Source organism: Bidens hawaiensis, unplaced genomic scaffold, assembly GCF_021521415.1.
Source record: "Bidens hawaiensis isolate Kalapana, Puna unplaced genomic scaffold, B.hawaiensis_p1.1 tig00017761_1, whole genome shotgun sequence".
Classification (NCBI taxonomy): domain Eukaryota; kingdom Viridiplantae; phylum Streptophyta; class Magnoliopsida; order Asterales; family Asteraceae; genus Bidens; species Bidens hawaiensis.
Window position 1 is genome coordinate 325,354 of NW_027492679.1, and position 12,783 is coordinate 338,136.

Here is a 12,783-nt window from a genome sequence, read left to right on the forward strand (position 1 = left end):
AATTATTGCCATTAATGCCAAGTCATAGGTTTCTGGTCATGGTTGGTTTTTCAGCGTCTCATTAGTCTTACTCACAAATGTTTTTATAACGAGAAGTTGAAAATGAGGTTGTTTAGGTGGGGATAACGAGTCATGGGGACAGGTACACATGTTTATATCGTCAACCCTATTCCTCCGGTACGTGTGTGAGTTGACCCAAATATATATAATACACATATAATATATAGTACACACATGTCATTTGAGTGCTTTCACTGATGTTCATGGATTACGGGATCACAGTTGGCAAAATGCAAAAGTGATAGAGACAACTAGGTTAAGCCTCGTATGGATGAGCGGGAGTGTGGGTACTGGGGGGTTGGGGCCTCATACATTATACATATGAGGATGGTTTATGTGAGGGGCGGGGGGTTGGGTCCCTTAGAAAACATTTCTTGGACTTATTTTTCGTTTGTTTAACCCCGACATTATGTTACGATACGATCCGGCTTACTAGGTTTATTTGTATCTGTAATTGTATTTGTTTTTGTTTTGTATTTGTATTTATCTCATTGTTAAGCATCACGTTATTATGCTTTAAAAAAATGAGAAAAAGACAAAAAAATGTCTGTTTATATTCAGTTATGTATTATGTAGTTCGTTGAAGTTCGTTTATATAAAAAAAATTTGAAATCAGTATGTTGTTAGTTTGCTAGGTTAGATGTATATAATCAGTCAGTTAGTTGTACAGTAGTTTCGTTTATTTAGATGTTTTGCAATAAGCCGGGTCGGATCGTTTGAGCTACTTAAATATTTCCCTTCCATACCCTTACACCTGGCCCCGTTACAACCCTTTTAAAGACCTCTTGATTTGCGTTTGTGCCAAAGCAGCTTGACGGATTAATATGTACTTATGAGTGATATTGAGAGCTGAGTGATACTGGCACATCTTTTGCTAGTCCATATATTAAACCGAGAGGAGAGATGTTATATTACGAGTGGTATGAGCATGTGTGCCTTAACCGGAAACAAAGTACACCTGTCTGGGCGGCTCTATTGTTTTTATTATAGCATTTAACTGTATTTGTGAGATGTCAATCTAAAAACAGTGTCAGTCTAGGAAACTTGGTATGACCTTAAACCTTACTAGTATTAATGGCGATAATCTACATACCTATGATGGAGGTCGCTGTTTGCTTTAGAGTTTTGCTTGAGGGCAATCAAAAGATAAGTGTGGGGATGTGATGGTCGGTTAATTTGTATATGTTTTAGTTCGTTTATTATTTAGTTTTAACTATTTACTCTAGAACTATCGATACTTCATACGTGTTTTATTGGATTTCAGGTCATAAGCGTTAAAGTAATCAGTATGGACCTGTTGTGACACGAAATGAAGACCCTTGATGTCCAGCACGCAAAACGAGGAAAAGAACGAAGGTTGCTGTAGCAGAACCCATCGCGGTACGCGATGGGTGTGTTGAAGATCCCATCGCGGTACGCGATGGGTAGTAAAATAAACTTTTGACTTTTGGTCAATCGCGTGTTGTAGCAGAACCCATCGCGGTACGGGATGGGTGTGTTGAAGATCCCATCGCGGTACGCGATGGGTAGTAAAATAAACTTTGACTTTTGGTCAATCGCGGTACGCGATTGACCTCTGAAGACCCGTCGCGTACCGCGACGGGAGTGCAGCCGGGAATTTTAGGTTATATCTTATTTTTCATCAACACATAACCCTAACTCCGTTTTGACGAACCATAGGCGATTCCAGCAGCTCCAAGAGGCGATTCCCACTATCATAGCTTGTGCCAAGACCCTCCGCATGATTCATATAAACCGTATCGAAGATTTGATGATGTCTAGGCTCGGCTAATCTCCTAGAATCGCACCCGGGATGTATAGTTTGTAACCTTCTACAGTTTTTCTCATGTGATTAAGAATTCTTGTGTATTTTTATTGATGATTGATATATGATTATTGATATTTAGTATTTCTGTGTGTTCGGTCGGTTTAGGTTTACGTTGGTCTGAACGATCTGTTACCAGTTGCTAGATAATTAGTCATATAACTGTTTGGTTAGATTGAATACGATAAAACGTACAATTACCCTTAACTGAGTCACACTGGCAAGGACTGTTTGATAACCAGTGTCGTGTATAAAGTAATTGTTGACATCTAAGGTTTTGTCTGGTTGATCAGTTTTCAGCTAATTGTTAATAATCAATCTGTTAGGATGCATGAGATACTGTTTGGTTGCTTACTTGAATTCCCGGGTGTGATTTGCTTTGTTAACTGTTTACAACTCGTTTATTTGTTCGTTGCTTAGTTCTCTACATTTACTAAAAATTGTTTGTGTGATCAACACTTAAAACCAGTCACTTCATAATATTAAATTTGTTACACGAATTGCATTGACTACATACTCCTTGTGATACGATACCCTACTTGCTCTAACTATTCAGAATAATTAGGTTTTTGATTGACTCAAACGATGGTTATCACGCCACTCACTAACAACTAATCAAACTTATTTTTTTGTTTCTTTATTTCTTCCACCATATATCATAAAGTGGCTAGTTAAAAGCTAGTTAACCCACAATGCCCTGGTAAACGGATGAGCTAGTTAAAGTCTCACTGTCTATGTGACAATTACGTGTCTCTTTAACTAGCCATTGCTAGTTAAATCATAACACATAACCTCATAGTAGAATAAATGTTATTGAAATTATGAATGTTGAAACGATTAGAATAGTCTTTTATATAAGAGATTTTCCGACCGTTCCAAAAAAATATAAGAGATTCTAATTTTGACATATTTACCAAATATTTGAAAATGGAAACATGAAATAAGTGTATTAAATTAGGGGCTAAGTTAAGTAGGACAACTAGAAAATGGTTTAAGCTAATTAGGTAGAGGTTTGAATATTGTGAAACTTGGAGAAAATTCTTCTCTGATGAAATTGTGGGCCTGAATGATAGAAGTTTGGTCTTACAGTTGGTCTAGTTTGTCACAAGGTTAATTAAGCTGACCGAAACCTTTCCATTAACTAGTAATGAGCTCCGTAGTCTCATTCGCAGTTCAAGTTATCCACTTTAAATTTGAGCAATTTCAACACTATTTACCTATTTCAAGTTGGTACGAATAGCCATAGCCGCCCTTCTGGTTTTAAGGTGGTGAAGTCTTTTATCATATTTATTTATTGTTCGTAAAGGTTGTCGAAGTCGTTATCATATGTACTTATTTATATTTTTAATCAACTTATTTCTTTACTTTTTCTTCAACCAACTCAAGATATTTCTTTCTTTTTATTTTCTTTAATCAACCCGCTATACTTTTTAGACCAAGTGTGGTGGGGTATTATGGAGAGGAGAAAGAACTCATAGTGCTTGGAACGTCGTCTCCGGGGCCCTATGGGGGCGTTTTGGATGCTTTTGGAGGGCAAATATGTCTTGGGCGTTTTGTGGAAAACGCTTATATGAGTTTGACTTTGTCAACCAAACTTCCGGCCGGTGTGTGTAGGGGTTCCGTCTTCCACTACATTGGTCTTATTTGTTATTTTACTTTAAACGATCGTTCAATCCTTGACACTTTCTTTAAAAAAAATCAACAATCCCATTATTCCTTTCTTAAACATATACTTTGGATTTAAACTTTTTTGTTTTCTTTTAATAAATTAAAATCTACATATTTTATATAAGTTTTAGTGACAGAAAAACTTATGCTTTGTATAAGTTGAAGACTAAAATAATAAATGTTTGTTTAAGGGGAAAATTCCTAAAATAAGCGTTTATGAAAATGTTTTTCAGGTTTTAGGTGTCATTTGCAAGAAATTCCCAAAATAGGTATTATAATCTAGTCGTGACGAGTAGTTTGTATAACCAATTAAAACTTGACACGTGTCTTTAAACTAACCGTAACGAGCAGATTTACTAATCATTTACTCGTCACGACTAAATAAGTTTTATGCATCGTAATCAACTCCCACGAGTAATTCATAAGTTCTTTGGTCGCAACGAGTAGATTGGAAGGTTAAACTAGTCGCGACGAGTTAACTACTAATAAACTACTCATGTAGGGAATGCAAACCAGGTAAACTAGTCGTCGCGACTAAAGGACTTATAAATTACTCGTGGGCGTTGATTACGAGGCATGAAACTTATTTAGTCGTGACGAGCAAATTATTAGTGAACATGCTCGTTACGGTTAGATTAAGGGCACGTGACATGTTTTAACTGGTTCTACAAACTACTCGTGTGTAATCATAAACTATTCGTCACGACTAGTTTATAATACATATTTTGTGAATTTCTTGCAAATGGCACCTAAAACTTGAAAAACGTTTTCATAAACACTTATTTTAGGAATTTTCCCTTGTTTAAGCCTTTGTGAGTAAACATGCCAGAGCATAAAGACCGTCACCAACACAACTTAGTTTTATACCCGTCCTAATTAAATGTTTTTTTGTTCTTTTTACAAAATAGTAATATTATTTGAACTTACAATATGTTCACTAAAACAATAATTTTGACATGTTAATAAAAAAACGATCTTTTTGACCCATTCACTAAAAATGATAAATTTAAAGGTGTGCTCATGCATAGGTAATTTGGTCCGGAGCATCATCTTTTCAATTTTTGAGTTGTTGTGTCGGATGGTGTTCTATAAAAGATAATTTTTTTAAAATTAAAATATTAACTTCTTAAAAACTCTTAAACGGGTTAATTAGTCAACTCACTTATTAAGCGAGTTGTGTTCGGGTTAACTGCTTTTTATACATGACATGTCCAGCGGACCTGTATCGTCACCCATAATATTTATCTTTATCATGTACATGTAATATTCATAACATTTTCAAAATAATAATAACTATTAAATCTATTATTTTTCTTCTTCAGAAATTCATAAACTTGAGAAACATATGAAACATGTACCATTCAAAAACAAAAACTAATTTCGTTTCCTAAGATGCACATGCTTTCTCTTCTTTCGTGCTATATGCCCTCCGGCATTAGCAATTGCAGTCAACCATTTTGGTGTTTCAGTTGACAACATGCGATATCCCCACACCACTCCAACTAGAGTTCCACATCCCAGTCCCAGCATCACCGCTTCCATGCAAATCCACTTGGCTTTAACTTTTGGGGAACTTAGATCTTTACATTCTCTCGTTAGCGGAGGCCCACACAAATCTGGATTCCCAAAATACGAATCATTTGTAAACAACGAAAATTGACGGTTCTCTGGAATATGCCCAGTGAGATGGTTTTGTGAGAGATTTAATAACTCTAGAAAGGTCAAGTTTTCAAGGCTTTGAGGGATTTCTCCTATGAGTTGGTTTCTGGATAGGTCTAATGCTTCCATATCAAAGATATCTCCAAGAACATGTGGGATTTGACCAGTGAGGTTGTTATTGGATAAGTTGAGTGCCATCAACGATTTAAGGTTACCAATGACGTTCGGAATGTCCCCTTCAAATTTATTACTGGAAAGATCAATAACAGTGGCTGTCGTGACAATCTTTGGAGAAAAGAATTTTGAACCTTCCAAAGGAATAATAGAGTAATACGAGCCACTGGTATACACTAATTCTGTTTTTGGGTGCTTATCCAAGTCTTTGATGGCATTGAAATTTTCAAGATACTTTCCAGGAAGATTACCTACAAAGCCATTGTTGGATACGTCAAAAATCGATAGGCTAGGAAATAGGTAACCCATTGTAGGGGTTTCAATGGTACCATGTAAACTGTTTGATCTGAGATTAAGAACCTGCAACTTTGGAAGATCCCCTAACCAACGGGGGAATGTGCCATATAACCGGTTATTTCCCATATCAAGTATTTTCAAGGATTTACATTTGACCAAGGAACTTGGCACCTCTCCTTCGAAGTTATTCTCCTCCAAAATAAGAACAAGTAATAGTCCACAATCCCCGTACAGATTTGGAATGATGCCATGGAATTTGTTTATCCCCAAATTTATCATGGCAAGTGAGGAGGTGATTTTTCCAAAGCACCGTGGAATCACTCCATGAAAGCTATTATTTGACATATCCAAATACAATAATCTGCCCATGTTACAAATCCATGGAGGAAATGGTCCTTCAATTAGGTTGGATCGCATATACAAATATTGCATTTCGGCTGACACGAATTCTGACAGGCCTGTTATTGAGTTGTATGAGAGGTCCAAATAAGTCAACTTGTTTCCTCCAATCTTACTTGTCCAATCAGGAAGGAGACCCGATATAAAGTTGCTAGATAGATCTAATATTTTAAGATTTTTCATGGCTCCTAAGAAATTAGGAAACACGGTTAGATTGCAAGCCACCAAGCTTAACTCAAGAAAATTAGGGTTGACCTCATGAGCAACATTTTTTGTCAAAACCGATAAGCCGCTGTAAGAGAGATCAATTGCCTCAAGCTTTGGAAGTCTAGATAACAATATGTCCGGTTCCACCACACCTATCGCATTGTTAAATTAAATGTCAATAAATATGGTTATTCTTGATTACAAACTTATCAAGTAGTTTAAAAAAAAAAGAAAATTGGATTTTAATAATCCCAACTTAATGCAGTTGGCTGATAATAATCCTAACTTTGAAAGTAGCTGTCACTGATCCCAACTTTCACACTATTTATTTTCATTGGACCTCCGTTAAAAAAAACTTAACGACGTTATGTTTTTATCCAAATTTCAAACTGATATTTTAGGGCTTTTGATCGGAATGAGAATACGAGTCGATTGATGTAAAACTTAACTCGAAACGACGCTTCAAACAGCTTGATTTTTGTTAATTAAAAGTTTAAACACCGAAATTGAAGCTTCCTTTAGTCGTTTGGACCACCGTTTGGAAGTAAGTTTTACATCAATCGACTCGTATTCTCATTCCGATCAAAAGCCCTAAAATATCAGTTTGAAATTTGGAAAAAAACACAACGTCGTTAAGTTTTTTTTAACGGGGGTCCAATGAAAATAAATAGTGTGAAAGTTGGGACCAGTGACAGCTACTTTCAAAGTTGGGATTATTATCAGCCAACTGCATTAAGTTGGGATTATTAAAATCCAATTTTCAAAAAAAAACCAATAAAGTATTTAGTATTAAAAAACCCGTAGTAGGACGCCTTCCGCACTCATAAGCCCCCCCCCCCCCCCAAACAAACGCCAAGAATACCCCCTATGGGTGCCTTGGATGCTTTGGGGTTTTGGGGGGGGGGGGGGCTTCCCCCATGACACGACGTTGGTGAGCTTGATGGTGATTGGTGGGTTTGGTCTCGGAGACTTTTTTATATTTAAAAAAAAGAAAAAATAATAAAGAGAGAATGATTGAAAGAGTTATCAACTACACCACTTTTTTGTATAACTCTTATATGATGACGTGCCATCAGATAACACACAACGTCCTCATTTCCTTACACATAGTCTAAGGATACAAAAATAATAACTAATTATGAAATCAAAATCAATCATATCTCTCTAATGTGATTAAGATAGTAGAATAAACTTTAACTAATAATATCTCTGCATCTAGGGGATGGATATATTAAAAACCTCCTTTAGTTGAAAAACTATTAAAACTCAACAATAGCCGTTGATTGAAGTTGATCTACGGTTGATAATTAAAATGGGTTTGATAGTTAATATAAATAGTTTAATAACATATAAAGTAAATGGTGAGGTAAAATGAGAAGGAAGATTTATAACCTCTCTCCTCTCTCTCATCTTGACCTCTGCCCAAACTTCCTTTTTTTTAACAAACAATACATAGAAAATTGTTTAGGTATTTTGTACGGATGACCCAATGGTAAATGTCACTGTCAGCTGGTCCAACCTAGTCGTACGGAACCATTAAGCGACCACCAAGTTATATCTAGTTCCGTAGAAAACTCACCCACCTGAAGGCCCACTGGTGGTAAAACCCAGACGCCCTTAGAATCAAACTGGAGATCACAAAGATCCCAGTCTTTCTTCATTGAGCCACTCATGCTCCCTCCAAAATGTTGTCAGTGGGGTTTAAACCTGAGCCTCCACCAAGAAAAAGAAACTTCCTACCACTACATAATTACTATCTCATCTTTCTATAATATTTTTAAAAGGGTAAATTACCAAAATGAACAAGTATATAGGCATGTCTATTTTAGCCTACAAGACCATGATCATTGAGTTTTTGTCCAATAAACAAGCAACACTTCATTGAAGCCGGCTAAGCCTTAGCCGACACTTTATTTGTATTGAAATTGATAAAAAGTTGACGGGACCAATTAAAATTCGGCACGTGTCACACACGGCTAAACTTAGCCTACAACTCTACGTTTTTAGCCGGCATCATTGACTCTTAGTCGGCTTTGGAATATGTATTTATTCACTCAGCCGGCTCTTTGTTTTCCATCTTAGCCGGCTCTAACTCAGCTCCAACTCGGATCGCATGCTAAAACTTCACTTAGTCATCATTTTCTTCTTCTTCATCTTTTTCCTTTTAACCGGGTAAATTTAACCGCTAAAATAAAATAGTTTACCAACTTTACCTACCCAATTAAATACTTAGCCGACTTTATCTTTTTATCTCTTAGCCTTCTTTTTTAGCTGATGCAAAATTAGTCCCCAAAATTAAATACTTTTACCTACTAATACGGTTGCTCATAGTCAAGTTTCAAACCGTGAAAACGCCCAAACCGATCTTCAGTTTGGTTTCATAGTTGATTTTTTTACTTAGCTTTTGGTCGGTCGGGGCTTCTATATTTTCAAACTGTGGCAAACGGTTTGGTTTACGGTTTATAATGAAAACTGGCCAAATAAAATCGGGCCGGGCTGTAAAAATCATTATGAGTTTTTAATATATGTGTGTGCTTATGACATAATTAAAGTTTTTTTTTACTATTTACATTAAAGTAAATCAAAAGTGGACTGTGTCAATTTCATGGATACCGATCGTTGTGCTCGGATGTTGAAAACCGCTCATAATGCTCGGATTTTGGAAACCGACCATTGTAACCGGCCATCGTGTTTTGTGCTAGAAAACCAGAACCAAGTAGTTGCATGTATGCCATCATGCTCCGGTCGTAATTAAGACCGACCGGGAATATTAAGGGGTCAGTTGGGTGGTGTTCGGTTGTGGATTATCTGGGTCGGGTTGTCAGGAGAATTGACCAAAACCGAGTACAAGAATGTTTAACGGATTCATATTTGTGGGTAGTAAATGAAGGTTAAAAGAAGATGGTGAAGATGGTGTTTATATTAATAAAAAAGCGATTTTATTTTTCAAAATCTAACCGTTGTCAAACGGTAATATTCTTCAAAATTCGTGCGAATCAAAGTCATCCACAAAGCGGTGCCTCATAACTTCCAACCCAAAATGTGTGTGTGGGTGGGGGGGGGGGGGTGTTTCTGCGTCCAAAACGTTGAGAAAACGAGGCGAGTACGGATGGTCTTAGGCCAACCACCTTCTTTGTGTTCTCTAAAGTTTTAAGTTTCCAACAAAGTGAATCGCATATGGTTATCTTATTAAATCCTTGTAAACTGTTTTATTTTCCTTTTCAAATCATTTATGTACCTAGGTGCTAGGTTTGATTTACAATTAAGTTGAAATCTCTTATTTTTTATGAACATCAGCTTGTACTAAGTTTAATAAGACTTAACCGTGGAACCAAATCGTGTGCATCAATCCAGTTAAATAAAGTGCTTGAAACGTCCGAACATACGTCGGAGTGATAACAATCACAGTTTTAGGGCGTCATCTTCTTAAACCCGATATGCTTGATTTCGAGCTACGATTAACTACCAATGGTGTGAAGGTTTTGAGAGAAGTGGTAAACGACAACGTTTCAGCTATATCGGTTGTGCTTCCAAACAACGTCGTGTGGTGTAGAAATTATTAATTAAAGAAACTGAAAATAGGAGGTAGAAGACGAGACTGGAGAATCTGAATCCAAGGACTAGACTAATTAGATAGCATAAACAATGGACAATTAACAAGAAGATATTTTTAACTAACTTGAGAATGAGCCCTTAAATCAAATAAAGATGAATGCCTTGAATATATCTACGAATCAATAAAATTTGGAATCATTGTTTTACTTCGGGTTTTTTGAAAATCATAATTTATGAAATTAGAAGTTAAACTAAACTTGTGATATTGATTAGAATAATCTATGTAGGTAGCTGGATTTAAAAGTTACCTACAATTAGGGTTTGGCTCGGTGGATCAACATGAATATGGAGATGGATATGAAGATGAAACATGTATTTTAAGGGACGCAAATTGAGAAATGGGATACAAAGTGGGTGAGCTTTGATATAGGGTGGAAATACCATACTGCCCCTCAAGCTAACACCGTTAGTGATGGAGGGACTCAAACTGAAGTTCTTTAAAACCACATGGACTCATTTGTGTCATTTTGACTTTCAGGGGCACAAGGTGCGCCGAACTAGAAACCACAATGACGCAAACGAGTTATTCTCTCTAATTTTAACTACATAACTAATTTTCTCTTCGAACATACAATTACAAAGTGTATTGCATTATTTTTATGTTTATAACTTTTTATTAATAATAACTATTTATCTGTTATATTTTTTTTCCTTTTTGTATGTATGTTTTTTAATATAGCCATGTATAGTTTCAAAGGAATACAACAACAAATGAACAAATAATGTCAAGTAACCAAATAATTGTGTATTTTTAAATTGTTGTAAACTATAATGTGCAATGACTTTGTAGTAACAATGTATGATAAATATACTGTTAAATTTCTATTTTTATTATTTATTAAAAAATTATTTTAATTAATAACCCGCGTAATAAATGGGTCTCAAACTAATATCTAATAAAACTATAACTGATTGCTATTTTAATTAAGATAATATTTTGATTTTTCATCTTTTTCTGCATATGGTATTGACAATATAAAACAGGATCTATATATCAAAAAGTGTAATTAGGAAGGATGGTTCGTACCTTGTAGCAGGCCACATCCAAGCTTAAGACTGATAACGTCTCCGGTGAAGTTATTGCAAGTGATCCCATCCCAATCACAACAATCTATACTTGTGTTCCAGTTCATCTTAACTTGATCATACCACCTAGAACCATGCAAAGCTCTACAATGATCATCTATAGAATATGATTTATAGTAAGTAAGAACCATGTGATCGAGTCATGGAGGAAATATTTTGTTTAAATACAAGTAAGGCGTCTCTCTGTTCATCCGAACATTTATGAATGAGACTGAAAGATGATTTAGAATAACTGATGAAGAAAAGGAAGGAAAAGGAGAGAACCAATTTTGAACTACCCATTCTCTCTTACTACTTGCTAGCTGGCTGCAATAAAGACTCACATTTCATATATAGACAAAGAATCACAGTAATATTTTTTTTTTCCCATTGCCAATATAAACATAGATATTACATCAATATAGCAGGTAGTCGGGCAACAAGCTGCGCCGCCACCCCTTTCTGAATTGCAAACCCTAACCTGCTAAAGACATACCCCTGCCCCTTTGGAGTCGACACATTGCTATGCACAACCTGTTGGACCTGGTTAAAATTTAAAATTAGAATTTGGTTGAACTTTCTTCCCAATACTATTGACATGTTGGGCCTCCTCATCACATAATGTACTTGATCAACATCAATTAATCGGTTGTGGTCCAATTCCAGTTTTGACTTTTGAACGTATAAATTGGGTTGTGCAAGTGTTTTGAATTGTTGACGCTGAGTGTGTTGTCTGTTTATGTAAAATTTCCAAATTATACTCCGTAATTGACAACTCAATAAACAAGAATATTATGATGGAAACTTTCTTAACTAACCCAATAAATATTTAAACTGTTAAATGTTTGGTCTTCTATAATACGTTACTTTCTTTCTCACTCTGGTAAATTGTAAAACTGCGTATGATTCTATAAGTATATTCAAAAATATTTAAATATTTTGTTTTCACTTTTAACGTTTACTTGTGCCTTTGATTTGTCGTTGGTTGAATTTAGCAGCTCGGCTGAATGGTCATTTTTACCCTTTATATTTACTTTTTTTTTTTTTAATTTCTAATTGTTTATATGTTTATTTACTTTTGTAATGGAAACTTGAAAAAATTAGATAACTTCATAATACATAATTATATATACCCAAACCGAACAAAAACCCGTCAATTCTTACTTGCTTGATCATCATTCTCACTAAACCCATCATCGAACTCTCATAAAATCATATCCGATTCAATTAGGGTTTCAGCAAAGACCTTAATTATATAAGTGATAAAAGAGCCACTCTGCTGTATGGAACAGTCTTGATAGACTTTGTTGTCATATATAGAAGTGATTATAGATTATAGTTTTAATTTCGGAAAATGTACTTATTCTGGTTCAACTGTTATACAGTGTAACAGTTTTTTCCAAAGATTTTTGGTTTAAATTCTGTTATATTTACTTTTTACTGTACAAGTACAAATGCATAAAAAAAAATAATAACTGTACATTACTTACTTTTAAAAGTACTTAAATAACATAACAAATTAACAACACTACACAAATGAGTAAAAAATGCATATATGGTACATCCTATCCAATACTTGTTCTTATATGAAGTTCTTCCAGTTATGTGGACCTGAAAATTCCCCACAACTCACTCATTTTCTTCCTGTTATTCATACAAGTCGCTCAAGTTTCTTCATTCCTATCGCGCGTAGCTTTACCTCCTCTTTTGAAACACTAGGATCTTTGAGCACCTGAAAAATAATCAGGTTTGTAATGGGTCAACACATATTGGGTCAGGCTGGAAACGGGTCAAAGCAGGTTGGACACTTGGGT

General features: G+C 35.4%; 1 protein-coding gene across 1 annotated transcript; it reads right to left on the reverse strand.

The window, feature by feature from the left end:
- Positions 1-4,914: 4,914 nt before the first annotated feature.
- LOC143554565 (receptor-like protein 6) lies at positions 4,915-11,272 on the reverse strand. Its single transcript, XM_077044287.1, has 3 exons — positions 11,119-11,272; positions 10,932-11,072; positions 4,915-6,441 (listed from the first exon to the last, which is right to left on the reverse strand). The coding sequence occupies exons 1-3, from the start codon at positions 11,270-11,272 to the stop codon at positions 4,928-4,930; spliced, it is 1,809 nt and encodes a 602-aa protein (XP_076900402.1). The 3' UTR covers positions 4,915-4,927.
- Positions 11,273-12,783: the final 1,511 nt, after the last annotated feature.